The following is a 27,804-nucleotide window of genomic DNA, read 5'->3' as shown; positions in this document are numbered from 1 at the left end:
GACGTTAGCGCAGGCCACCCCAGACTGAAGGGCGCTGAGGAGCGTAGCCGCCCAGGGGCCGCTTCGGGGTGGCCGCGGCCCGTCGGTCCCTCAGGCCGGCAGGGACTCGGAAGCCATTGGCTGGCGCGCGGGCTGGGCGGGGCGGGGCGCGCCGCCAAAGGGGACTGTTTGCTCCTACGGGCTGTAGATGGAGCTGTCCGGCCCCGGCGAGGGGGAAGGCGCCTGCGGAACGTTCTTCTTCTCCCTGGCCGGCCCGAGCGGGGAACAGCACTCCCAGGATGCAGTTTGTGTCAACACGGCCACAGCCTCAGCAGCTGGGCATTCAGGGCCTGGGGCTGGACAGCGGGAGCTGGAGCTGGGCCCAGGCTCTGCCCCCGGAGGAGGTCTGCCACCAGGATCCGGCGCTGCGCGGGGAAATGGCCGAGGGAATGCCGCCCATGCAGGTGGGTGCAGCCCCAGCCCAACGCCATGGCCGCGCCGCCTGGCCGTGGGGGCGGGGCTGCGAGCACCGGGGGGCCCGGGCGCGGAAGCGGGCCCCCGGCGGGTCGGGCACGGGCGGGCTCCGGTGGCGGGCGGGCCCCGAGGCAGGCCCGGCCCCGAGCCCGGTACCCTGGCCGGCCGGGGCCGCGCCGCAGAGCCGCAGGCCCCCGAGGCCGCGTGCCGCCGGGCCCAGTGCCGGCGCCGGGAGGAGGCTCCGCGGGGCCCAAGGGCCCGGAGCGCGTGGTCCGGGGACCTGCACCCGGCCCGGCTCACCTCCGCGGGGGCCGGAGGGGTTGCCGGGAGCGCCTGGGCCGCCTCCGCAGGGCTACACTGTCGCCACTGGGACGAAAAGCTGTTTTAAACCTGTGACCGTCTTCCACCCAGTGTAACGAGTCATTCACTTTTCCCTGCACCGGGCGTGACGGGGCCATGGAGAGGTGACTTTGCCTTCCCTCCTGCGGTTGGCAAACTTGGCTGCATAGTCTAATCACCTGAGCAACTCTCAGACTCCTGCCGCCCAGGCCCCATCCCCGGCCAGTTCAGTCGCGTCCGTGGGGTGGCGGGCAGGCGCCGTTCACTTCCGAAAGCCCCGCGGGGACCTCAGCGTGCGGGCGAGTCTGGGAGCCAGTGCGCCGGGCTTGTGTGCACAGGCCAGAGGCCTGCGGGGGAGCCTGGGAGCAGGCCCGGGGGGCCCAGAGCCCCCCAGCGGCTGGCCTGGTTCTCTCAGCGGGCTCTGACCGGTCAGCCGGGCGCTGTGTCTGATCATTCTTCAGTTTTAGGTCTCCAAACCGCGGAAAAGTTAGCTGGGCCTGGTGACTTCCCCAGTTCGCCCTTGTTGCCTTCTGTGGGCCAGGCAGGAAGGAAGCCTAAACGAGCCCGGGTGCAGAGCTCGGATGGAAATACCACTGTCTCTCAGCAGGGTCTGGGGCCCAGAGGCCTGGTCCCCTTTCTCCTGTGTCAGTGATTTCCCGGAAGCTGTGGGATGTTCCTCTGTGGCCGTCACAGCTGCTCCAAGTTAGAGAGGGCGGTTGGCATGCCTGCCCCAGGCCTGCCCAGGTCACCTCTAAGCAACAGGTCTCCACTTTGCCCAGCCTGAGGCCACTTCAGCAGCAGCAGCAGCAGCAAGAACAGAAAATGACACCTCTTCCTGTCCCTGGTGGCAAGGAGAGGCCGCTATTAGACCCGCTGTTGTCCAGTAACTGCTGGGTGCTGGTCCCAGGTCACCTGTGAATGGTCACCAACCTCACTTGGTCATAGGATTCATTCAGCTCCCAACCTGCACCCATGGGGTACCCCTCCCCAGGAGGCAGGCAGGGAGGGGGCTGAGAGGTCTTCTCTTCCTCTTAGGGATGTCTCCTCCTCCCCTCCTCAGAGCGTGACATTTTTTTGGCAAACCTATTCTCATTTTGGAAGGAATCTGAACCAATAGTTATATATGGAAAAAAGGCTGCTCGTCTGCTCTCTCGCTTGGGCTGCTTGGTGTCCCCCCTGGTGCGACTCTGCTGGGAAGGTGTCAGCACCACGGACCTGCACTGTGTTTCGTTACCTGCAGCCACACCTAGAGTCGCTCGCTCCAGGTGGCAATGAAACCAGGTGCTGTAGAAGGACCAGCTGCCTGTCTTCAGAGCAGAGATCATCATTAATGGCCCTAACTGCTTAGAGTTTGCTGGGAAGGTTAGAGTCAGATGACTTACATCAGTGGTTCTCAACCTTGGCTGCACATTAGAATCACCTGGGAATCTTTTTAGAATCCTGATTTCTGGGCCTCATCCTCCGGAAATTCTGTTTCTCTGTTATGGGGTGGGGCCACAACATTAGTAACAAAGAAACAGAATTTCCGGAGGATGAGGCCCAGAAATCGGGATTTTAAAAAGATTCCCAGGTGATTCTAATGTGCAGCCAAGGTTGAGAACCACTGACTTACATGAACATTCTCACCTTGAAACAGAAAACATGAGGCCACCCTAAACAGTGCATCATGCCTGGCTGGTGTGGCTCAGTGATTGAGTGACAACCTATGAACCAGAAGGTCACGGTTCTATTCCTGGTCAGGGCACATGCCCGGGTTGCCGGCTCGATCCCCAGTGGGGAGCGTGCAGGAGGCAGGCAACAAATACGTAATTTTCTCTCATCATTGAGGTTTCTGTCTCTCTCTCCCTCTCCCTTCCTCTCTGAAATTAATAAAAAAAGAAGAAAAGAGTTCTTCATTAAGTCTGGCCCTTGAGGAAAGTAGCTGTTCTGTTCAAAGAAAGTCATATGTGACATTTTAGGCCAAAGCTCAAAATGGGTGAACTAGTGACCGGACTGACTGGTTGGAAATGGGAAGGTTGGGTGGGTGGCTGCTCGAGCTGTTGCTGGGGACATTCATGAACACCATAGCCTGAGAGGCAGGGGCTTGGCAGAGGAATGGGAACCTGTGGCATTTGATTCGTTGGGCTCTTAGGCCACTCTCCTCCGCCACACAGGGTCTCATCCCAGGTTGTCATTTTCTCCCTCTGCACCCAGGCTCAAGAATGGGACATGGATGCCCGGCGACCTATGCCTTTTCAGTTCCCGCCCTTCCCAGACAGGGCACCCGTCTTCCCTGACCGTGTGATGAGAGAGCCCCAGTTGCCCACGGCTGAGATCTCCCTCTGGACCGTGGTGGCCGCCATTCAAGCTGTGGAGAGGAAGGTGGATGCCCAGGCCAGCCAGCTGCTAAATCTGGAGGGACGGACGGGGACAGCCGAGAAGAAGCTGGCCGACTGTGAGAAGACGGCCGTGGAGTTCGGGAACCACATGGAGAGCAAGTGGGCCGTGCTGGGGACCCTGCTGCAGGAGTACGGGCTGCTGCAGAGGCGGCTGGAGAACATGGAGAACCTGCTGAGGAACAGGAACTTCTGGGTCCTGCGGCTGCCCCCCGGCAGCAAGGGGGAGGTCCCCAAGGTATGTGGTGGAACGTTCTCCCTCCAGGAGGTAGCCTCCTCCCAGTCCCCACAGAGTCTGCATGCTTCTGTCCTTGACCTTTCCCCTCCCTGAGATGTCTGGGTGTCTGCAAATTCCTGAAGCTTTCATGCTTGGGTTTTCCACTTGGCACCGAGTGACCATTTGTCGTTGGTTATCTTTGTGTACGCTTTTTGTCTGAACGTGGCTGGAGACAGACCCAAACCATGCTGATTAGAATCCCTTGAAAGTCATAACCACTACCCTCCGGTGTCCCCTCTCACAGTTCCTATTCCATTCGCAGAGAATTCATGCTCCGGTTCCCATTCCAATCGTGGCTCATCAACACCTCACTTTCTGTCCATGGCCCTGGTTTCTAGTCCACTGAAAAACTGGAGTCACTCACAGGTGACGTCCACGTGCAGCCACGGCATTCATCCGTCCGTCCGCCTTGTGCACTCTGCCTGTTCTGTTCCCATGGGCTCCCTGTCCCCTGTCACTTACTCCAGGAAGTCACTCCAGCATGTCCCCCTTTTCTTCTGGGACTGGCCAGCTGTGCCATCGAAAATCCCCCTGGCCCCTGCATTTCCCTCCAGTTAGTGCCTAGATTCTCAGCTCTGCTGTAGAGCAGAATTCCTTCGACTGGTCTGTATGTCTCCAGTTCTTGCTTCTCCACTTTCTTTCCCTCCCTTTTTCACCTTTGTATTGTAGAAAATTAAGTCGCTAGAAGAGTATAATGAAACCTCGCAAACCCATCATCCAGTTTCAATAATGATCAACTCTTGGCCAATCCTGTTTCATCTAAATCCCTACCCATCGCCTTCTCCCATTTTATTTTGAAGCAAATCTCAGACATTAATTATTGTGTTTATAAATATTTCTATATGTAGCTCTAAAAGGTAAAGACTCCTTTTAAAAATGAATAATCTCAGTATTATTACCACCACAGCAAACGCTTCAACCTCCTCAAATATCCAATTGGTGTTCACGTTTCCAGTTCTTTAAAAAATGTTGTAATCCCCCCACCCCCCATTTGTTTGTTGGTCTGTTCATTGTGATTGCTTTGTCTCCTAAGTCTTTTTTGAATCTGTAGGTTCCTCTTCCATCTCCTTCACTTTTTCTTGCAATTTCTCTGTGGAAGAAACTGGGCCATCCATCCTGTCAAGTTTCTCACTGGATTCTGCTGCTGCATCCTCCGTGGTCTCATTTAATGTGTTCATTGGATCATGCTCCCTGGCACCCACCCCATCAGGCTCTGCTACCACCTTTCCATCCTCCTGGTCTTGCCAGAGCCCTCATGCCCTTCATAGTGTTAAAGCCAGTGGCCGGTTCTCAGTCTTCCTCCTCCTGGCCCGACACAGCATCTCCTGGAGGTGACCTCTCCCTCCTTGAGACCCCTTTCCTGTGGCTTCCAGGCCACATCTCGGGGTTCTTTTCCCACCTCACTAGCTGCTCCTCTCTTCCTCCCAGGTTTCACCTCCTTTCCCGACTTCTTATGTTTGGAGTGGGCAGGGTTCTGTCTGACCTTCAGCTCATTTTCTACACTCCCTCCCTCACGATTTCATCCAGTTTCAGGGTTTTAAACCCAATCTATGTGCTGTCAGCTCCCAAACATTGTCATTTCTTCCTGCTCTTTACCTTGCCCACACTTCCTTGAATGCGATTCACAGTCAGCATCTCCCTGGGGGTGTCGGTAAATATCTTAGGTTTAACATGACCTACCTGAGCTGACGCTCTGCCTGACACCTATTCTGCCCAAAGTTGTCCTCATCTCTGGGGAAGACAACTACATCCTTCCACTTGCTCAAGACAGAAGCGTTGGGGTCACACTCCTTCCTCTTTCTCACACCAACTTCCAGTATTTAGTAAATACCATCTGATTTTTCTTCAAAATAACATCCATAGTCTGACCATTCCTGCAACCTCCACCACTCCCACCACCCTCATCTCTCATCTGGTTTTTGCCATGGCCGCATGCCTGCGCTCCTTGTCTCTGCCCTGTCCCCCAGCCCACATGACCTGTCCTCAGCAGAGCAGCCAGAGTGGTCCTTTTCAAATATCAGGCAGTCATATTACCCCTCTGCTTAAGACCCTCACCTGGCTTCCCGTCTGATTCAGCGTTAAGCCCCTGGTTTGCCAGTGGCTGTCTCTCTCTGACCACCTTTCTGACCTTATCTCCACTCCACCCCTTTGCCACTCCTTCCTGGCACAGTGGCCGTTTACCATTCTGCCATCACACTGTCCATCCCCCTGAGGGACTTCCCTCCACTGAAAAGTTCCTTCCCTCCCTGTCACTTCCGCCAAGGTCTGCTCAGTGTCACTGGATCATTGTGCCCTTCTGTGGCCCCAGGGAGCCACGCCTCCCCAACCCCAGCACGCTCTTCTCTCTGTGCCTGCTCTCATGTTCTCCAAGCACTTACGCCACCAGGCATCTTAAATATTGACTCCTGTTTTTATCTTCTTGGTCGGTTCTCTCTGACCACAATGTCAGGTTTGCTTGTTTCACTGTTATGTCTCTGTGCCTAGTCGGTCGGTATGCAAGAAAATTCTTACCGAGTGACTCCAGCCGGAGAGCTCACACTCCCATGTCCGGGACCGGGTCTTCTGTGTCTGTATCTGCAGGGGCAACGCCCAGTGATTTCGCCAGAGGAGCTGTTAGACACAGGTTAACTGAGCCCTCATAGAACCTAGTTGGAATAGGGGCCTGGTTCCTCCATGAGGCCGTCCCTGCCACCGCAGTCCACGAACCTGGTTGTCAGTATGGCTCTTACAGTGCCTGTCCAGCACAGTCAGCACCTCTCACGGTGCTTTATGGTTGACCTCGGTGCTCTGTCCTTACGTGGCTTTGTGGTGTGTTCTGTGCGTTGGATCAGTATTAGGACCCCGGAGTTGACGTGTGCCATCACAGAATGATGGAGTGGTTATGGGTCTGCAATCAGAGGACCAGGGTTTGGATCTCAGCTTCATATGTACTGGTTTCCTTACCATTGGTCGAGTAGGTGTTTTGCTCTCGCTGAGCATCCTCGATCCTTCCTTTGAAAGAAGTGAAGTTTAAATGAATACTAGCCTGGGAAATTTCCAGCTGGTCTCTGAGCTTGTGCTCTCTTCTGGAAAACGAAGGTGATAACATGCTTAGTGCATGGAGTTGTGAGGATTTGTTGGTTTTGCTGATGGGACACTATATATTAGTTCTCTATTGCTGTGTAAAAAGTTACCCCCAAATGTAGCAGTCTAAAAAAATCTTGCCCCTTTTGTGGGTTAGGAATCCGGGAGCAGCTTAGCTGAGTGGTTCTGGCTCAGAGTCTCATGAAGCTATTGACTGAAGGCCTGACTGAGGTGGGAGGGTCTGCCTCCAGTATCACTCACTCATTTGGCTGTTGACAGGAAGCCTGAGTTCCTCCCCTTCTGGGCTTCCCCACAGCGCTGCTTGGGCATCCTCCTGACATGGCAGCTGACTTCACTCAGAGTGAGTGAGTCAAGAGAGAGACTAGAATGGAAGCTGCAGTGTCTCTTATGACCTAGTCTTGGAAATCATATGCTATCACTTTTTCATTTATTTCTTAGAAGACAGCCACTAAATCCTGCCCACACTCAAGGGGGAGAGAAATAGGCTCTGCTTTTTTTAAGGGACTGTCAAAAAATATATGGACATATTTGAAACCCCCACAACCATAAAGCACTATGAGAATATAAGTTCATATTGCTAGCAATTATTGTAATTCATTGTGGACTCTTGGCTGTGCTGGAAGCATCCTGTTTGTCAGATTCAAGGAAGGCTGTTGGCTCACAGATCCTTTATGCCTCTTAGATTTTGTTGTGTCTGTTCATTGGTTTGCAGATAATTTGTGGGTGCTTTTTATCTATCTAGCTCAGCCGTGGGCAAACTACGGCCCGCGGGCCGGATCCGGCCCGTTTGAAATGAATAAAACTAAAAAAAAAAAGACCATACCCTTTTATGTAATGATGTTTACTTTGAATTTATATTAGTTCACATAAACACTCCATCCATGCTTTTGTTCCGGCCCTCCGGTCCAGTTTAAGAACCCATTGTGGCCCTCGAGTCAAAAAGTTTGCCCACCCCTGAGCTAGACTGTAGGCTCGGGCCATGTCTCAGACTTCTGTTGTATCCATAGTGAAGTTTTCAAAAGTGACTGTGAGAATTTCCAGCTGTGAGAATATGGTTCTAGGATGTTGACAGTCCACAGTAATGGTGAAGTGAGACAGAGGAGATGGCATGTCAAAAAAATAATGAACTTGATTTTGGATACGTTTAGTTTGAGGTATTTAAAAGATGATTAAATGGAGCCACTCAGAAGACTGTCGAAATGTGAAGTATGAAGGGAGCAACGAAAATTGAAGGGTGTCGTCTACAAAGAGGTAACCGTTGAAGTTGTGAAAAGAATGAAATTGCCAAGGGAAGAGTGAAGAAACAGGGAAGGGCAAGGGCAGGACCTTGGGTCTTGGGGGAGGAAAAGGAAGCTGTAAAGAAGACATGAGCCACGAGGACAGGAGGCAGCATCGCTGTGGAAACCAAACAGGAGAAAAATTCCACCAAGGTGGTGTGACCTTTAAAAGGGTGCAGGCTAACAGCAGGAGACCACCGATGGCCTTCCAGGGTGGGCTCCAGAGAGGGGGTTAGTAGAGACACATTTGGAGGTTCAAGAATGTGTGAGTTGTGAAGAAGAAAGCACAGAGTGTGTCTTGGATGTTTCAAGTGAAAGGAGAATGTAGAGTTGGTTGCGGTAGCAGAGTTGAGTGGGGTTCTTCTTGGGTTGGATGACCCTGGAGGGAAAGCCAGTGGAGGGGGGACTGAATGGCCATTTGGGTTAGGTTTCCCAGGCAGGAGGGAGAGGAGAAATGAAGGGCACATGAGGAGGGGTTTGGCTTGGCAAGAAAGAGAAGGGCAAGGAAAAGGGAGCTTGCCAACAGCTCCCCGAGATCAAGGAGAGACTGGGGAACTCGGGGTAGAGTTTGAAAGAAGCCTCTCAGGGAGCAGCCTGAGGCAAGGGATATGAATGCACTGGGCGTCACCCGCAGAATGTTGTGATTTTTATCAGCAGCTGGGAAGCAAAATGAAGAAAGTGGTCTGCATTGGCTGTTCCAAACTGGGGACTCACCCAAGTCTCTTGAGGGTCCAGGGAGTCTGTTTCTCAAGATGGCTGGTGAGCTGTGATCAGCATGTAGGTGTGTGCATCGTGCCTGTGCAGGAGGCCCTTAGGGCTGTGAGCACTGGTGCACGGGCTGGCGTTCCTAATTAATGGGAGGACATTGCCCACCCACCACACTGTGCACCAGTGAGCGGAAACCTGAGGGCTGTCTCTCATTTGCACACAGGTGGCTCTGTATGTGCAGGTAGGAGACTGGTGGACTAGGCTTAGAGCCTGGGGGAGATCTGAGGGGTTGGATTTCAGAGAGAGGGTGAAAGGCTGGTCCATTAGGGATGTGAAAGTGGTGGGAGGTAAGGCTCTGTGGTCAGAGAAGGGAAGTTCTGTTATTAAAATCATGGAAGTGAAACCATTTTGAACGATTCAGTCCCAGGTGAGGCCATGCTGGTGAGTGACAGACAAGTATCCTTGTCAAACTGAAATAACAGCTTAGATAACAGATTAGACTGCCTGGGATAACGAGGGACTGACAGTAGATGGTGGGTGACTCAGGCTACAGTGGGACTTCCTGGTATTGGCAACCGCAATTCAGCACATTCAGCAAATGTCTTGATTTCAAACTTTGTGCTTCTAGCTTGGGACATAGCTGTGAACAAAGCAGGCGGCGATCCCGGGCTTCCTCGCATGCCTTTAGCTATTACATGGGTAGTGACCAAAAATGTCACTGTGTGCCCAGAGGTGACCTGACCAGAAATACAGGTTTTATAACAGGGTTTTACTGTGTTTGGCTCACCGATACCCACTCAGAACTGACCACGCCCCGTCTCCCTGAGCGCCAAAAGCAGCACAATGACTCCTCCAGCTCTGCCTTCATGAACACAGTAACTTAAAGGTGAAGTTACAGAGGGTATGGTAAATGCTTAAAAAAAAAAAAAGAAGGCAGTGTTGACCATCATTGTTCTGGAAGCAAAGGTAGGAACAGAATGGACTGATCCCATTGAAATGGAGCGGGCTGGGTTAGGGGGACGAGGAGCCCTGGAGAGCAAAGGCCGGGCTCCAGGGTCACATGGGCCCCAAGGTCTGAGAAGGGGAGGCAAAGGGAGGTGCAGACTAAAACTCTTGTTGGCCCAGGTTCCGGTGACTTTTGTCGACATTGCTGTGTACTTCTCTGAGGACGAGTGGAAGAACTTGGATGGATGGCAGAAGGAGCTTTACAACAACCTTGTGAAGGAGAACTACAAAACCCTCATGTCCCTGGGTGAGCACCCCTCCCGCCTGCGTGGCCGCGGTCCTACCGAGGGGCATGGCGTGCTTTCAGCCCACGTTCACACTACCTGGCCAGGCTGTTTCTGTAATGCACAGGAGATAGAATGGTTCCTAATCGGATGAGAATGAAAAATCCAGGAACAGGGCTGATCATAGAATCGAATGCCACCACTCTTTTGGAATACGGTCGGAAGGGCTACCTCCCAGCAGCCTGGATAAGCCACAGTTGGCCTGCTGTTGGCTTTCCGAGACCAGCTATTTCCACACCAGAAATTGGGGTATCTATGGACTCGTTTTCAGGTTCCTCCTAAGAGATTGATTACCTGACGTGCTCACATAACGGCTGCCACCAAGAGGGGCACTCAGCAGGGGGGAGGGGAGGGTTCTGCCAACGCCCTGGATCGTAACCCCTTGCTCAGCTTCACTCAGTCCTTCCTTCCTTCCAACTCATTCCAGACGCAGAGGGTCCTGGGCCCAAGCCAGAGGCCCCATCCCAAGCTGAGCCCAGGGAAGAGCCTTGCGTGTGGGAGCAGCGTAACCCAGAAGAGAGAGAAATCCTGATGGACCCTGACACAGGTGATGGCAGCTACAAAAGAAACCCCAGGTCCCGGATAGGGCAGGAGAAAAGCCCTGCCCCGACCCGGACCCCCCCCACCCCCGCCTCGCCTCAGTTCAACAGGGGCTTCTTTTTAAAAATTTATTTTTAGAGAGAGGGGGAGAAAGAGAGAAACATCAATGAGAGAGAAGCACATCAATTGGCTGCCTCCTGCACACCCCCTACTGGGGATCGAGCCCACAACCCAGGCAGGTGCCCTGACCAGGAATGAGCTGGTGATCTCTGGATGCCTGGGTCCACGCTCAGCCACTGAACTACCGGCCGGGCAGCAGGGCTTCTTTTGAGTTGTTTGTGGGGCCAGTTCTGCCACCGTTGAAGTTCGGTGGCCACTCACAGGAAGAGATTTCAGGGCCTGAAAGCCCACCAGGGTGCTGGGATAGAGCCGTGCAGCTCTGGACGCCCAGGCAAGCTGGGGAGAGAGAAGGGGACCAGGCAGGCTTGCAGCATCCCAGGCCTGACCGTGACCTGCAGTGAGAGGCCTGAGACCTGGGGGCAGCCCCATTGGCGGGCGGAAAGGGAGTGTGCATGGTCGTGCAGTTTTGCTGGGGGCCTGCTGCTTCTTGCCCATGTGTCATCTCCAGTATCGCCATCCATTCTCACACGACCCCCGCATCACAGGCAGACTTCTTACCCCTAAGGCTGTTTCCTCGCTCAAGAAGGAAACCCAGCTCCTGCAGCATCACCCCTGGTCAGCTTTCACTGGGGTGGGAGGTGCTAGGCTTCCCGCCCCACTGTGCCCTGCAGGTCCCTTCTCGGGGCTGCAGCTCTCCTAAGCCGTGTTGGACCAGGTGAAATCTGTGCTCTAACTGCATTCTCTGCCTTAGCATATAACTCACCTGTCCGTGCCTGTGTTTGGCATTTTTATTGTAAGCATCTTTGCTGCAAGCATTTTTGCCACATATGTTTTGCCACACAATTGGCCATAGGCAATTTCACCACAAAAGATCAAATAACCGGCTGACATTTTGGTTTATGTTTGACAGGCTTCACGCATTTAAGCTGATTGTCAGTTTGGTTTCATCTGCATTGACAAGGTTCTCACAGTGTTCATGTTATTAAATCTTTTTTTTTTGAGGGGGGCGGGGAGGAAGAGAAAGAAATATTCATTTACATTTCACTTATTTACGCATTCATTGATTGATTCTTGTATGTGCCCTGACTGGGGATTGAACCCACAGCCTTGGTGGGTCAGGGTGATGCGCTCACCAACTGAACTACCCTAGGCCAGGGCCTCTTCATTTATTTTTTTCTACATTTTTTGCCTTCTTTTGGGTTAACTGGTCAATTTTTATGATTCCATAGCTCTTGTATTGAATTATTATTTATATATATATTTAAATTTTTTCAGTGTTTACCAGAGAGTTTTTCCTTCTTCTTAAAGCATTTTTTATTTTCAATTATAGTTAATATACAATATTATATTAGTTTCACGTGTACACCTCAGTAATTAGACATCATGTAACTTACTAAGTGATCATGCCGACAAACCTTGTACCCACATGACACCATACATAATTATTAGAATTTTATTTTTACTTTTTTAATCCTCACCCAAGGATATTTTTTCCATTGCTTTTTAGAGAGAGTGGGTCAGAGGGAAGAAGGCGGGGCCAGGGGTGTGTGTGTGGAGGGTGGAGGGAGAGAGAGAGAGATATACATCTATCTGTTGCCTCCCACACGAGCCCCAACCAGGGCAGGGATTGAACCTGCAATCTAGGAATGTGCCTTTGACATGGACTCAAACCTGTAATCCTTAGTGGTGCAGGCTGATGCTCTGCTGAGCTACACTGGCCAGGCCTAGAATATTATTGACTATACTAGAGGCCCGTTGCAGGAAGATTCCTGCAAGAATAGGGCTTCCTGCGGCTGGAGCGAAGCAGGGAAGGGAGTGAAACCCGCTAAGGCGGGCTTCGCTCCCACTCTGAGCCGCTCCTGCTGGGTTTCCCCTCCCGCTTCCAGCCGCTCCTGCTGGGTTTCCCCTCCCGCTCCCAGCCGATGAGGCGGGCTTCGCTCCCACTCCCAGCTGCCATGGCTGGGTTTCCCCTCCCGCTCCCAGCCGCTCCTGCTGGGTTTCCCCTCCCGCTCCCAGCCGATGAGGCGGGTTTCGCTCCCACTCCCAGCCGATGAGGCGGGTTTCCCGCCCACTCACAGCCAATGAGGCAGGCTTCGCGCCCACTCCCAGCTGCCCTGGCTGGGTTTCCCCTCCCGCCTCCTGCCTCCGCAGCGTTGGCTCCATTCCTGTCTCCGCCGCCTCTACTTTGTATCTTCTGTAGCACTTTGCTTCCACGTTGTCTTCAGTCTTCGGTCCCAGCAGGTATATGCAAATTAACCACCATTTTGGTTGGGTTAATTTGCCTATAGCCTCTCTGATTGGCTGGTGGGTGTGGCTTAAGGCGTAGCAAAAGTATGGCCAGTTTGCATGTTTGTCTTTTATTAGTGTAGATTCCCTATGTTGTATTTTAAATCCCACGACTGTTTTGTAAGTACTGCCTTATACTCCTTTTTTTTTTACTTTCTTTTTTTTTTGTTTTAAATTAAATCTTTATTGTTCAGATTATTACAGTTGTTCCTCTTTTTTTCCCCCCATAGCTCCCCTCCACCCGGTTCCCACCCCACCCTCTGCCCTTACCCCCCCTCCCACTGTCCTCATCCATAGGTGTATGATTTTTGTCCAGTCTCTTCTGCACCCCCCACACCCTTTCCCCCACTAAGAATAATCAGTCCATTCCCTTTCTATGCCCCTGATTCTATTATATTCACCAGTTTATTATGTTCATCAGATTATTTATTCACTTAATTTTTAGATTCAGTTGTTGATAGAAGTGTATTTATTGTTCATAATTTTTATCTTTACCTTTTTCTTCTTCTTCCTCTTCTTAAAGCAGGGGTCCTCAAACTACGGCCCGCGGGCCACATGCAAATACAAATGTTGTATTTGTTCCCATTTTGTTTTTTTACTTCAAAATAAGATATGTGCAGTGTGCATAGGAATTCGTTCATAGTTTTGTTTTTTTTAACTATAGTCCGGCCCTCCAACGGTCTGAAGGACAGTGAACTGGCCCCCTATTTAAAAAGTTTGAGGACCCCTGTCTTAAAGGATACCTTTCAGCATTTCATATAATACTGGTTTGGTGGTGATGAACTCCTTTAGCTTTTTCATATCTGTGAAGCTCTTTATCTGACCTTCAATTCTGAATGATAGCTTTGCTGGGTAAAGTAATCTTGGTTGTAGGTTCTTGCTATTCAGCACTTTGAATATTTCTTGCCACTCCCTTCTGGCCTGCATAGTTTCTGTTGAGAAATCAGCTGACAGTCGTATGGGTACTCCCTTGTAGGTAACTGAATCTCTTTCTCTTGCTGCTTTTAAGATTCTCTCTTTGTCTTTTGCTCTTGGCATTTTAATTATGATGTGTCTTGGTGTGGTCTTCTTTGGATTCCTTTTGTTTGGGGATCTCTTTGCTTCCTGGACTTGTAAGTCTATTTCTTTCACCAGGTAGGGGAAGTTTTCTGTCATTATTTCTTCAAATAGGTTTTCAATATCTCACTCTCTTCTTCTGGCACCCCTATAATTCGGATGTTGGTACGCTTGAAGTTGTCCCAGAGGCTCCTTACACTATCTTCATATTTTTGGATTCTTTTTTCTTTTTGTTTTTCCGGTTGGGTGATTTTTGCTTCTTCGTATTTCAAATCTTTGACTTGATTCTTGCGCTCCTCTAGTCTGCTGTTGGAACTCTGTATAATATCCTTTATTTCAGTCAGTGTATGCTTAATTTCTAGTTGGTCTTTTTTCATAACCTCGAGGGTCTCCCTAGATTTCTTGAGGGTCTCACTAAATTTATCGGCGGTTTCTAGAAAATTCTTGAAAAATCTTAAAAGTGTGGTTTTGAACTCTATATCCAGTAGTTTGCTTTCCTCCGTTTCTGTCATTTGTGTCCTGTTGTTTTTTTTTGTCTCCGCATTTTTTGTGCTTCCCTGTGTTGGTAGAGTGGCTTTCTGTGCTAGGTGTCCTATAGGGCCCAGTGGCTCAGCCTCCCCAATTACCTGAGGTGGACACTCTTGGTGCACCCCTTTGTGGGCTTTGTGCACAGTCTTGTTGTAGTTAAGCCTTGATTGTTGTAGGTATCACTTGGAGGAATTGACCTCCAGGCCAATTGGCTGTGAGAATCAGCTGTGTCTACTGTGGGAGAACTTCTGTGCTGGAGACACCCTTCTGGGGCAAGACTTGCTTCAGTGGGGCTTTGGTGCTCACTGAGTCTGCCCCCTGAGTGTGTCCCTTATGGATCTGAGGAGTTGTAATCTGGATGGTCCCACTCTGACCACTGGCTCTTGAATCTCTAAGGAGGTGCTAATTTAGCCTCTGCCTGAGGCTACCCAGCAGGAGCTATGGAGAGATCTGCAGATTCCTCTTCTTTGTTTGGGTTTTGGAGGTGCCCAAATGAAGCCCAGCTGTGAAGCAGAGCAAGCTGCTGTGGGGCCTTGGGCCTTCTTTTGGATGTTCTGGGTCTCTCTGACCCAGCTGCAGTTTGTTAGGTAATTTTCAGATTGCAAAGGGCCAGGCCTTTCCTATGCAAAAGCCTCTGTGCACACCTTGGGTGGGGTAGGGTCTCAGGGAATCAACAGGGTGGAGCAAACAGCTATGGCTGATCCTCAGTCCTACCCAAAGAGGCCCCGGGTCTCAGTGTCCCAGTAATCGCTGCAAGCACCTCTGAGAGAAAGCCACCCTCAAGTTCTGCCCGCTTCGAGACAGTCCAGTTTCTCCCCATATGAGTCTGGGTCCCCAGAGACTCGCCTGGAATTGGAGTTCAGAGCAGTCGGGAGCTTGAGACTCCCTCCCGATTCAAAAAGACAGCCGCATCCTCAGTTGCCATCCCTTTCCACATGCGCCTCCGTACCTCTGCACTTTACTTCCGCACCTCCTCTGAGTCTCAGTGTGCTTTTTTCTTTCCTTCTAGTTGTAGAATTTCCACTCAGTCAGCTTTCCTGTGGTTCTGGATGATGTCCGTTTTGACTTTTAGTTGTATTTTTGAAGTAGTTGTGCGAGGCAGCAATTTCCAGTGTTTACCTATGCCGCCATCTTGGTTTCTCTCCTGCCTTGTACTTCTTAATCCCTTCACCTTTTTCAACCATCCTTCCAACCCATTCTCCCTCTGGCAACTATCAAATTGTTCTCTATATCTATGAGTCTGTTTCTGTTTGTTTGTTTATTTGGGGGATTTTTATTTGCTTAGATTTTCATGTTTTATTGCATCCTTTTTATGTCTCTCTCTTATATTTTCTTATTTTTATCTATTATGGCTGAAACTGCTGTATGGCCTGTTAGTTGTGCAGTGAAAATGCTTGTGGCAAAGATGCTTAGGCTGGAATATCTAGAACCTACAACCGTCTGAGGTCGGCGGCCGAGGCAGCCTTTCACAGTGACAGCACTGAGTTATGGCCCATCAGTGTGCCCGTAGGACAGGGACCACTGTGTCTGTTTTATGGGTGGGATGAGCAGGCAGAGCCAGAGAAGTCAAGTGATTCATCTACTGGGCTGGGGCAGAGTTCAGACCAGGACCACATGTTCCGATTGCTCCTCTAATCTCTTTATTGCTGCCTGAGCTGTCTCCTGCCGGGGCTGGTACGGCAAGCCATAGGACAGCGCAGGAGGAAAATGCCTTCTTGTCAGATGTCAGGGTCTTGTCCTGTCTGTTATGTGTAAGGATGCCATGCTGTGCATTCTTATGGGGGGTTGGGTTGCAGCTCTTTGCCTAGTCTAACTTCTTGCTAATTATATGCCTGTGTGAGAGGGTGCATGGGAGTATGAGTGTGTATATTTGGCCACCTCTTTCTGACTCGGGTGACAAACAGGACCAATGAACTCCTCCTACACGAAGGTCAGACTAATCCTGATTAGCACCCAACCCGGCGTGGGGCTGTTTCTAGAACTCTCTCCTGGCCTTTCACACCACATTTTGCTGCTTGGCCCAGTCGTTCTCAACCTTCTGGCCCTTTAAATACAGTTCCTCATGTTGTGACCCAACCATAAAATTATTTTCGTTGCTACTTCATAACTGTAATGTTGCTACTGTTATGAATCCTAATGTAAATATCTGATATGCAGGATGGTCTTAGGCGACCCCTGTGAAAGGGTCGTTTAACCGCCAAAAGGGTCGCGACCCACAGGTTGAGAACCGCTGCTTGGCCTAACCCCTGAATGTCTCTGCTCCTAGGACTTCTGCTCATTGGGGTTTCCCATAGTTGCCTGCAGGATCCCGAGACCCCCTGTGCTCGTCCCTGCTCCTGACCCCAAGAGCACATCCAGATGACAGTCATTCAGAAAAAAGACACTAAAATGATACGATTTTATGTCCCAGGAGCGGAGCCTCTGGTGCCTGCACAAGACGCGTCTCAGGTGAAGCGTGAGGAAGCCCTGTGTGTCCGGGGTCAGCGGGGCCTGGAGGAAAGAGCTATCCCCACGGAGTCCATTACCGGTGAGTGAGCCCAGTAGCCGCCCACACCAGGGAGGAAGAGGAAAGGTTCAGCAGGGTCTGCAGGTCCCAGCATCGTCTACCTGAGCTGGAAATTGAAGAACTGTATGTCCAGGATGGATGGAGAGACAGGGTTTCCCCCTGGGGCACAGACGGGGCACACAGCATGATGATTTGCCAGCACATCTGGGCTTAGTTTGGTTTTCTCTGTTCTTTGTAATATGTTTTTAACTATTCCTTTTGACAAGCGAGGTTAGGGCAGCACTTTATGAGGCTGTGTGGATGGGGGAATGTGTCGGTCCGTAAGACCTTCTCCTGACCAGGAAGAGTGTTCACTGTTTTATACAGATATTCATGGACTGTGGCCTCCAGGCACCAGCTCGGTTGCAGTCCTGTGGGGTAGTCTGGGGAGTTCCTCTTAGATGGCATTGCAGCTGAACTCTGTGTGAGAACTCTGTTAGAGCACATGTGTGTTGAAATTCTCCAGAGAACCAATAGGGGTGTGTGGGGGGGGTGGTGTGTGTGTGGGTGGGTGGGGTGTGTGTGTGGGAGGGTGTGGGTGTGTGTGTGTTGGGGTGTGTGGGGGTGTGGGTGTAGAGAGAAAGAGAACAGATTGATTGATTGATTGGTTGATTGATTGATTTGAAGGCATGGCTTCTGTGACTGTAGAGTCTAGCACATCCAGAATCTGCAGGGTAGGCTATCAGGCTGGAGACCTGGTCTGCTGGTCACAGTTCCTCTTCCCCGGGGGAGGCCAGCATTTTCTTTAAGGCCTTCAACTGATTGGATGAGGCCCACCCACATTATGGAGGGTAATCTGCTTTACTCAAAGTCTACTGAGTTCAGTGTTAATCTCATCTTTAAAAAATACCTTCACGGCAACCTCTAGAATGTTTGGCCAAATATCTGGACATTGTTTATTACTTCCCTGTTCCCAGAAGGTCCTGGGAGCAAGAAGTAAGAAACATTCAGAGGTTAGGCCAAGCAACAGAATGTGGTGTGAAAGGCCAGGAGACATAAAATGAGACATCACCCAATATGTTAGCATACGGCAGCTCTCCTAATCCACAGATTGGAGCTCACAAACCTCATCCCCTTTGTCAGAGCCTCACATCCATAAGCAAGTGACAACAGAGGCTGAGTGGAGAAAAGCCCTTGTCATGCAGTCCTCCACGGCACTGCAGCATTGCTATCTTCAGAGAGATCTTTCAGAGATGAGAGGGCAGTGAAGGGTAAGTGAGGTGTGATGGCTGCTGAACTAGAAAGGGGATGTAGAATACATCTTAGAAATAGCCCACTAAAATGGTTGAGATAAAAGGCTCCCGAGAAGGTATGATTTTCCTGGAAAATCCCCACGTGAGGAATAGCTGCTTCTATGGTGGTGCTCAGTACTCAGTTCATAGTACTCAGTACCTGAGCATGAATCTCCTCTAAGGAGTTAAGTTCCCAAGCACAGAAGGACTTACTCTTTTTTTAAATATATTTTATTGATTTTTTTACAGAGAGGAAGGGAGAGGGGTAGAGAGTTAGAAACATCCATGAGAGGAAATATCGATCAGTTGTCTCCTGCACACTCCCTACTGGGGATGTGTCTACAACCAAGGTACATGCCCTTGACCGGAATCGAACCTGGGACCCTGGAGTCCACAGGCGGATGCGCTATTCACTGAGCCAAACAGGTTAGGGCCAGAAGGACTTACTCTTGAAGTCACTGTTACATCATTCCCCAATGGAATCCACTTATTTGCAGCAAAAGCTCCAGTATTTGAGGCCAAGCTGACTTAAACCTCTAATTAATTATCATAAGTTAGTTACACCCAATTTGTAGGAAAAAGACACAACTGCATGTAGTAAGAGATTTACTCAGAGCAAAGACTTGTGGGCATTTTTGTGTCCCGACGCCTTTGCTGGTCTCTTCCCACTTGCAGACTCGCCAGCCTCTGCCCAGGACCTCCTGTCCCGGATCAAACAGGAGGAGAACCCGTGCGTGTGGGATCAGCAGGACTTGGCAGAGAGAGATATTCCAACGGACCCCAATTCAGGTGAGCATGGTGCTCTGGAATATTGGGAGGACAAGGCTGCTGAGTTTTTTATTATTATTGACTAGAAGCCCGGGTCACAAAATTTGTGCACTGGGGAGGGGATTTTCCTCAACCTGGATTGTGAGAGGGTGCAGGCCAAGCCGAGGGACCCCACTGGTGCACGATCGAGGCCTGGGAGGGACACGGGAGGTTGGCCAGCCGGGGAGGGACTGCGAGAGGGCTCCAGGGCATGTCCTACCCATCTCGCTCAGTCCCAATCTGCCGTACCCCAGCAGCAAGCTAACCTACCAGTCAGAAGTCTACCCCTAGTGGTCAGTGCACATCATAGCCACTGGCTGACCGTTTGACTGTCTGCCCCCTGGTGGTCAGTGCATTTCATAGAGAGCGGTTGAGTAGCCTTAGCATATCATTAGCATATTATGCTTTGATTAGTTGAACAGACGACCAGATGACTGGCCACTTAGCATATTAGGCTTTTATTATATAGCATTTTACAGAGTGAGAGTGAGATGAAAACATCAATGATAAGACAGAATCATGGGCCCTGACCAGTTTGGCTCAGTGGATAGGGCGTTGGCCTGCGGACTCAAGAGTCCCTGGTTCAATTCCGGTCAAGGGCATGTACCTTGGTTGTGGGTACATCCCCAGTGGGGGGTGTGCAGGAGGCAGCTGATTGATGTTTCTCTCTCATCAATGTTTCTAACTCTCTGTCCTCTCCCTTCCTCTCTGTAAAAAATCAATAAAATATATATTAAAAAAAAAGAGACAGAATCATCGATCAGCTGCCTCCTGCATGCTCCCTACTGGGGATTGAGCTGCAACTCAGGCATGTGCTCTGACCCAGGAATCGAGCTGTGACCTCCTGGTTCATAGGTTACTCAGCCACTGAGCCACTCCAGCTGGGCTGCAACTTTGTACAGAGTTTAGAAAGTGGAAAGGGTTTTTCTAGAGGAGTCATTAATTGACAATTTACTGTGTTAATGTAACTAATACTAAAATTACTTCAGCACCAATTTTTAAACAATAAATATAACTGAAAAGGCTTTTAAAAGTTGTGTATATGTCTGTAAATGTATAGTTACACTTTCTGGAATTTTTCTTGAGTGAATACTAGTTAGATGTCTCCCAGGAAAACTTCTGGGGAGGGTCTAGGCATAAAGGAAAACATAAAATAATAATTGGGACACCCTACCTGCCTTGGGCCTGTGTGTGTGTGTGTGTGTGTGTGTGTTGACATGTGCTTGCAGACCTGGAGAACTCCAGTGTCATCTCATTTGGTAATTATGACCCCAAAGTTTGACGCTACCCCTGCATACCAGGAAGAGAAGACCAACTCTACAGCTTTACAATGGGGAGGTTGAGAGGCTCCAGGGCAGAAGGGAAAGCCAAGCCTTCCTGATAGAGTGTAGTTCTTATGACAACCTTTGCTCACGGCTTCCCCCATCGCTGATCTTTAAGTTCCACCTCTCATCCCTCGGTCCTGTGGGCCTTCAGAGACCAGGCTGCCCTCTGGCTTGTCCTGGACCTACAAGCTGTTCTGGGGCTCAGTGGGCATAGCCAGGAGACCTGGGTTCTAATCCTGGCTCTGCCGCCACACACACTTTGGGACAAGCCTCCTCCTCCCTGACCACAGGGAAATGTAGTGAGCACAGTGATATCCCGTTTATGAAGGCGTGAGGAGGGAGGACTGCCAGTAAATGAAACTGATACCAAAACCGCCACTTGCCCCGCGAGCTGGAGCTGCGGCCTTTGCATGTGATGGTTTTTGAGCCTTTGATGGGATGCTCAGCAGAAATGAACAGATGCTAAAACTGCCTTCTTTCCACCAACAGAGTCTCTGATCTCAGCACATGACATTTTGTCATGGATCAAGCAGGAGGAGCAGCCGTACCCATGGGGGCCTCGCGACTCAATGGAAGGAGAGCTGGGATTAGACTCTGGCCCCAGTAAGTGCTGCGTGCAGCGCCCCCGGGGCCCCTGGGTGTTTGTCCAGAGGGATGGCTGCTCCCTCAGCCTACGCCTGATAAGGCGATGCTCTGTTGGGGCAGGCAGCCTTCCGTCAGTCTGTCCCAGAGGCAGTCCCCTTTCCTTTTGCAGGCTGGGAGGCATGTTCGTTTCCTAGGGCTGTCTTCAAGGCCCCCACACTGGGTGGCTTTAAAAAACAGAAATGTGTTGTCTCACAGGTCAGGAGGCCAGGAGTCTGAAGTCAAGTGTTGGGCAGGGCCACACCCTCTCTGAAAGCTTAGGAAATCCTTCCTTGCCTTTCCCAGCTTCTTCTGTTTTGGCAATCTTTGGTGTTGCTGGGCTTGTGAGTGTGTCACCCTAGTCCTCTGTCTTCACGTGGCATCTGTGTGTTCACCAGGCTCATAAGGACACAGTCATATTGGATCAGGGGCACCCTCCTCCAGTGGGACCTCATCTTAACTAATTCCATTTGCAAGGACCCTATGTCCAAATAAGGTTGAATTCTGAGGTCCTGGGCATTCAGATTTTTATAGTTTTTGGTGTGGGAGAGGGGAGGGAGGTATAATTTAGCCCATAACAGTAGGGAAAGGAGAGTGGGCTGGGACAGAGCTGACAGGAGTTGATGGCTCACGTCTAGACAGCACTGGCCAGAGCCAGCCCTGAGCTGGCACCCCCGTGTCACTGGTGAAGATTCTGAAGCTCCAGTAGAGAGAGAGGGGATTCCCCCCACCACCATCACCAGCAACAGGTTTCTGACCAAACGTCTCACTCAGTTTGGGTCTCCTGGGCATTTTTTGAAGCTCCACGTATTAACCAGTGACCTTAGGCATATGTTCATGGGGATTTAACACTCTTAGCATCAGGGTAGTGTTCCTTGCCAGACCCAGTACCGTCACCTCTTCTGGTTGATCGGAATGTTGAATCCATATTCCTGACACCCTCTAAGAGCTTAAAATCCATGTAAGAGCCGAGGACACAAGTCATTCCTGACCTGAAGGGCCATTTCAAACCCAGGTCAGCACATCCCACTCTCTGTGAGACACTTAATTCAGAGTGGAGGCCCTTCTGACATGAGTGACTTCTCCAGCCCTCCTCAGCTGCTTGAGACCGGACGCAGCAGTGGGTTCCGGTTGCAGGCAGAACAGAGGACAGAGGGTGAGGGGGTTTCACCGTGAGTGACCGCAGCGCTGACCACAGAGCTAAGCTGGGTCAGGAAGGGAGAACAAAGGAGACAAAAGCAGCCCGGTGCTCACAATGCGTTTGCGGAATCGTCAGAGTAGCATTAGGGCTGTTTTGGGTTGGGTTTCTAGGGAAACGGTCCCTGAGATGGAGGTTTAGTGTAAGTGGTGTCCTCAGGGTCCTCTGGGAAACGCCTGTGAAAGAATGAGGGGGGCAGGTTGGAGTAGAAGGAGCAGCGAGGCCGCAGGCATTGTCCTGGACGTGCTGACTGAGGCCTGAGCATTACCTCTGCTCTGACCACTGTCCTATGGAGAGGGCTCTTCGTTGTTTGCTGGTCAGTTGTGATTGGCATAGAGAGAACAGGCTGGGCCCAGTCTGTTTAGGGGTGACATAGAAGGAGAACAGGCTTCAGTCAGATACTGACGAGCATGGGGGTAGGAGTGTGGCAGATGTGGCCTGAAAAGTCGCCTCCAGGGAGCAGATGGGTCCTGAGCAGAGGAGAGAAAGGGATGCCCACAAGAGGTGGGGGACAGGGTGCCAGCTTCACCTTTATTCTTCTTCCATGGACTGCCCCTGAGTGGGGGAGGGGGACCTCCAGGGGAAAGGATTGCCAGCTGGGGGTTGGGGAGGTGATGGAGGGTAGAGAGATGAAAAGACTCCAGTTTGCAGAGGGAGTAGTTCCTTAGGCGGAATCCTGGGCCAAAGGTCACTGCTCTGATGCTCAGCCTGGACTTTGTGCCTCACGGTACAGGAAAACTGGGAACTTGTCCTTGAGACATGGGGGTGCAACGAAAAAGGCATCATTGCAGGAGCAGGAACAGGCTTCCTGGAGAGGCGGGCTGGGCAGCCACTTCCACATTGGGGGATGGGGCCCCAGGCACACGTGGTCAGGGTCCAGGTGGGGTCAGGCCTCAGGATGGGACTCACACCCACCCAGCTGACCAGGCTGCTGTACAAGTCGGAAGGCAGCTTGCCTGGTAGAAAGATGACTCACCTGGGAGGGTGGGTATGGTCCCAGCTCCCCACAGCCCATTCCTGTTGGCCTCTAGACAAGCTTTTCAACTTGAATACCTTAAGCCCCTGGGCCCCTCGCAGGGACAGTGTGGGGTCCTGGTCAGAGCACTGTCAGGGTGTCATTTCTCTGTCTCTTCTTCCCCAGGTGACAACCTGCTGCTGGTGAAGAACCCGACCCCGGCCCAGCCGCCCCAGCCCGCGCAACCTAGCCTGCCCCCACCTCCGGTGGCCGAGAATGCCGGCGGCCCCCTGAGCCGGGGCGCGGCCGGGCTGCTGGATGACAGCTTCCCAGCACTGGCTGGGGAGCGGGGCCCGGCTGGCGGGGCGCAGGCTGGCAGCGGCGGGGGCGCAGGCGGGGGACCCGGGGGCGGTGGGGGCTGCGGCAGCTGCTGCCCGGGGGGCGGGCTCCGGAGGGGCCTCCTGCAGGGCGCGCGCAGCAAGCCCTACTCGTGCCCCGAGTGCGGCAAGAGCTTCGGGGTGCGCAAGAGCCTCATCATCCACCACCGCAGCCACACCAAGGAGCGGCCCTACGAGTGCGCCGAGTGCGAGAAGAGCTTCAACTGCCACTCGGGCCTCATCCGGCACCAGATGACGCACCGCGGCGAGCGGCCCTACAAGTGCTCCGAGTGCGAGAAGACCTACAGCCGCAAGGAGCACCTGCAGAACCACCAGCGGCTGCACACGGGCGAGCGGCCCTTCCAGTGCGCGCTGTGCGGCAAGAGCTTCATCCGCAAGCAGAACCTGCTCAAGCACCAGCGCATCCACACGGGCGAGCGGCCCTACACGTGCGGCGAGTGCGGCAAGAGCTTCCGCTACAAGGAGTCGCTCAAGGACCACCTGCGTGTGCACAGCGGGGGCCCTGGCCTGGGCGCCCCGCGGCCCCTGCAGGCGCCGCCTGACCGAGACTAGGGCTGGGCTGGGGGAGGGAGGGCCAGCGGCAGGCGCAGGGGTGCGGAGGGCCTGGGGGCGGCCTGACGACCCTCGATCCTGCTGTGGCTCCCAGTGCGCCTTCCCTCCCTCCACCTGCCACCCGCTGGAAATCGGGAACAGGAATTACACTCTAAACAGGGTCCCCAAGAGTTGGACAGGGGTCCCCTAGACCTGTCCAGCCTGAATGGACGGCCCAGCTCATCTCCTAGGTGGATCAAGGGGCCGGCTGAGCGGCTTCCCGCAGGGAAGGTGCGGGAGGGACAGTGAGGAGGCCAGAGGCTTCCCGCACGCCCGCAGACACCTGGAGTGCCCATTTGGCCACTGGGGTCACAGATTGTGATCAAGGGAAGCAGCCAGGGAGTCTCGGAAGCCCGAGATCAGGAAATCAGGTCCCAAGGCTGAGACGCTGCAAGAGGAAGCAAAGGTGTGACTGAGCTGAGGGATGTGCTAAGGGATGCCACCTCCATGACGACAACACTGCCTCGCGTTTGAATAGCGCTTTATACTTTTTTAAACGTGTTTTCTATCCGTTATCTATTTTCACCCTTAGCCTATCCCTCTGTGGTAGGTGGGGGTAGGGTTTGCCTGACTCGGTAACCAAGGAAAGGAGGTGCAGGCCAGATGGTTTAGCCCAGATTACAGAAGAGCGGCAGAGCTGGGACCAGGGCTCCTGACCCAGCGCAGTGTCCCCACCACACACACTGCCTACCTCCTGTGTTTGAGAGACAGACCTCTCTGGCCTTGCCTCTCCTGGTCTCTCTCCCTTGCCCCTGACCCACCAAAAGTAACCAGAAGCCACCGGGGACAATTCGTGGGGTTACTGGGAATGGGGAACAGATGGGCGACAGAATGCCTCAGGTGGTGCTTCCGAAAGACTCTTCCTATGTGGGCACTTTTGGGGTCCAGGGCCCATCCCCCAGCCCGTCCCTCCCACCTCTAGTCCCTCAACCTGGTGCAACCCATCTTGTTACTACACAGTAGTGACCCGGCCCTCCAGAGGCAGCTGGTGCCCTGGGTCAGAGCTCACCCTGATGATTTATTCCAGTTTCCCCAGAGCCAAAGGGTGAGAGCAAGGCTCATGCTGCAGGGGCTGCCATCGAGGAAGTGAATCTCTTCCCAGGAGGGCCAGGCAGTGGGTGCTAGAGGCCGAGAGCCTCAGTCTCTCTCCTGCCCTGAGCCTCCCAACCGGTGCTATCTGTTAACTGACCATGCTCACGGACATGGACGTGGACACAGACCTCCTCTGCTCCAGACCCTGCAGGCGCCTCAGGAGGTGCCCAGAGGACTCCCTTGTGTTGGTGCAATGCTCCATGGCCCTGAGGGGCCACCGTCTCCATTTCTGCGTCTTGCATGGCCAGGCACTGGGGTGGGGTGGCATGCCCCAGGACCCTTGTTTGTGTTGAGAATGACTTTTCCTGCGCCGCCCATCCACCCCACTTCTCTCCCATCCGGGAGCACAGTGGGCAGCCTGCACCTGGCACCACATTTGTGAGCGCTCTGCTTCCTCCCTCACCCGCACCGCTTGGCTTTCCTCAGACCCCTGTTTGCCATGCAAAGGGAATTCTTGAAATTAAATAAAAGGTGTCCAGATTGCAGACTGCATGTTCACAGGGCCGAGGGTTCTGCATTGTGGCTTCGGACAGGAAAGCCTCCATGCGACTGGAACCCAACTAACTGGGATTTTTCTCCTTCATTCTTTTTGAAGGAGGCAAATCTTAAAACTAGTTGAGAAATTAAGCAGACAAATTCAGTGGAGTTTTATTAGAGCAGAAGGGACCCTCTAAAACATTGTTTTTTGTGGGGAGGGAGCAGTGTTCTGCTTTTCAAAGGCATATGCAGAAAATCAAGCTTTTCATAATCTAAATAATTGGAAATAAGACTTTTTTTTTTTTGGCTGTTAAGAGTATAAAGATAGGGAGAGGTCACTATTGAGTGATCAATATACTCGTGTATATTTTGCCCTCAAGGAGCTGATTCCCAAAGAGGTTTCGTGACTAAATTAGAGGGCAGAAAGTATCTGGTTCCTTCATCCTAGTCTGGTAGCTCCCAGGGCACCAAGAGCCCCTCAGCTAGGAGTCACCCCAGCCTCCAACACTGGCCCCAGGAGAGTCCGATCGTGAGCCCTGCCCCCGCGCTATCCAAGGTGATGCCACTCAAGATGGACCTCTCCCAGGCAGCAAGGATCCCGAGTGGGGACCCTGCCGTCCACTTTCTGAAGGGCCTGCTTTGGGTGGATTTTTATTCTCCATCTGATAGTGTGTTAATTAAAATTAACTTTTAATTTAAAAGCTAATGTGCACAGTAAAAATTCAAGTGGTTAAAAAAAAGACAATCCTCACTCGAGCATATATTTTTATTGCTTTTTAGAGAGCGGAAGGGAGAGAAGCATCAATCATTTTCCTGCCTGATCCCCTGTTGAAAAGCATCCACAGCTAAGAGCTTTTTTTTTTTTTTTAATATATTTTTATTGATTTCAGAGAAGGGAGAGAGAGAGAGAAACATGAAAGATGAGAGAATCATTGATTGGCTGCCTCCTGCATGCCCCTCACTAGGGTTGGGGCCCACAATCTGGACATGTGCCCTGACCAGGAATGGAACTGTGACCTCCTGGTTCATAGGTCAATGCTCAACCACAACCACACTGGCTGGGCAAGAGCTTTTTAAAAATATCTTCACCCAAAGATGTTTTCATTTCTTTTCTTTCTTTTTTTTTTTTTTTTTTTTTGAGAGAGAGGATGAGAAACATCAACTGGTTACCTCCTGTGCCTGCGCTGACCAGGGATCGAACCCACAACCCTCTGATGTACAGGATGACACTCCAAACAACTGAGCCACCTGGCCAGGCTACTAAGAGCTTCTTATATGTCCTTCCAGAACTGGAGAAGTCCCCAAAGGGAATGAGGTGACAGGCCCAGAGGAATGGAGAAGTGCTAAGCTGACAAAATTATCAGATGTCCGCCGCACACGTACACAGCACGGTGGTGCAGCTTGAGCCAAGCGTATTCTGCTAGGATTCTCACTGACCTCCAGCCTAGTGAGCATGCTCCCCAGCACTGTGTTTGTTTGTTTTAGAAAGAAGGTACACAAAGGATATGGTCCCTGCCACCCAGAGACTAAGATAAGGGGAACAGAATAGAAAGGGTCTCTACTAAGTGGAATAAAGCTGTGGCCTGTAAACTTTCTTGGATAAAAAATGTTTGGGCATATATATGCTAATACATATACTATAAGCCACACTTGCAATAGAAAATTTAAAGGTCAAGGTAAATATTTTAAAGCATTTTAAACTATATTATTTGTAATTCAAAGAATATTTCTGTCACTAAAAATGGGGGTGTGAGTGAGATATTCAAGGTCACATTCAGCTCTGGGTGTGTGTTATGTATTTATTGATTTCTAGAGAGAAACATCGATTTGTTCCACTTATTTATCCATTCATTGGTTGATTCTTGTATGTGCCCTCATCAGGGATCAAACCCACAACCTTGGGGTATCAGGAGGGCACTTTAACCAGTGAGCTACCTGGCCAGGGCCTCTGCATGTTTCAGTCATTCTATAGATGACAGGATATGAGTATATTGATTTCTCTGATAACATTACCACCAATGGGAATAATTGTGAACCTAATTTTAAAGTTTATTTGGTAGTTGCTCTTTGAGCCTGCCCATTCTCGCTCTCCTCCTGAGAGTGTACTTTCACTTTAATAAATCTTGCCACTGCCGCTTGAACTCCTAAAAAAAAAAGTTTATTCAAAGGCATGTGTCAAGATCTGTGTGTCATTGGGAAAGGACAAATGGGTGGCTTCTCAGAGTCAGCAA

General features: G+C 51.5%; 1 protein-coding gene across 2 annotated transcripts; it reads left to right on the top strand.

The window, feature by feature from the left end:
* Positions 1-162: 162 nt before the first annotated feature.
* Positions 163-27,714, top strand: ZNF282 (zinc finger protein 282). Of its 2 annotated transcripts, XM_059712111.1 has the most exons (8): positions 164-443; positions 2,986-3,405; positions 9,639-9,765; positions 10,230-10,349; positions 16,743-16,859; positions 18,785-18,898; positions 20,731-20,844; positions 23,202-27,714. In XM_059712111.1, the coding sequence occupies exons 1-8, from the start codon at positions 279-281 to the stop codon at positions 23,963-23,965; spliced, it is 1,941 nt and encodes a 646-aa protein (XP_059568094.1). In that variant the 5' UTR covers positions 164-278; the 3' UTR covers positions 23,966-27,714. The 2 variants fall into 2 exon arrangements, with proteins under 2 accessions (XP_059568095.1, XP_059568094.1); XM_059712112.1 differs by lacking the exon at positions 20,731-20,844 and having other exon boundaries at positions 163-443.
* Positions 27,715-27,804: the final 90 nt, after the last annotated feature.

The sequence above is a fragment of the Myotis daubentonii genome, chromosome 10 (genome assembly GCF_963259705.1).
Source record: "Myotis daubentonii chromosome 10, mMyoDau2.1, whole genome shotgun sequence".
NCBI classification, from domain to species: domain Eukaryota; kingdom Metazoa; phylum Chordata; class Mammalia; order Chiroptera; family Vespertilionidae; genus Myotis; species Myotis daubentonii.
This window is presented reverse-complemented; position numbering and strand designations above follow the sequence as displayed.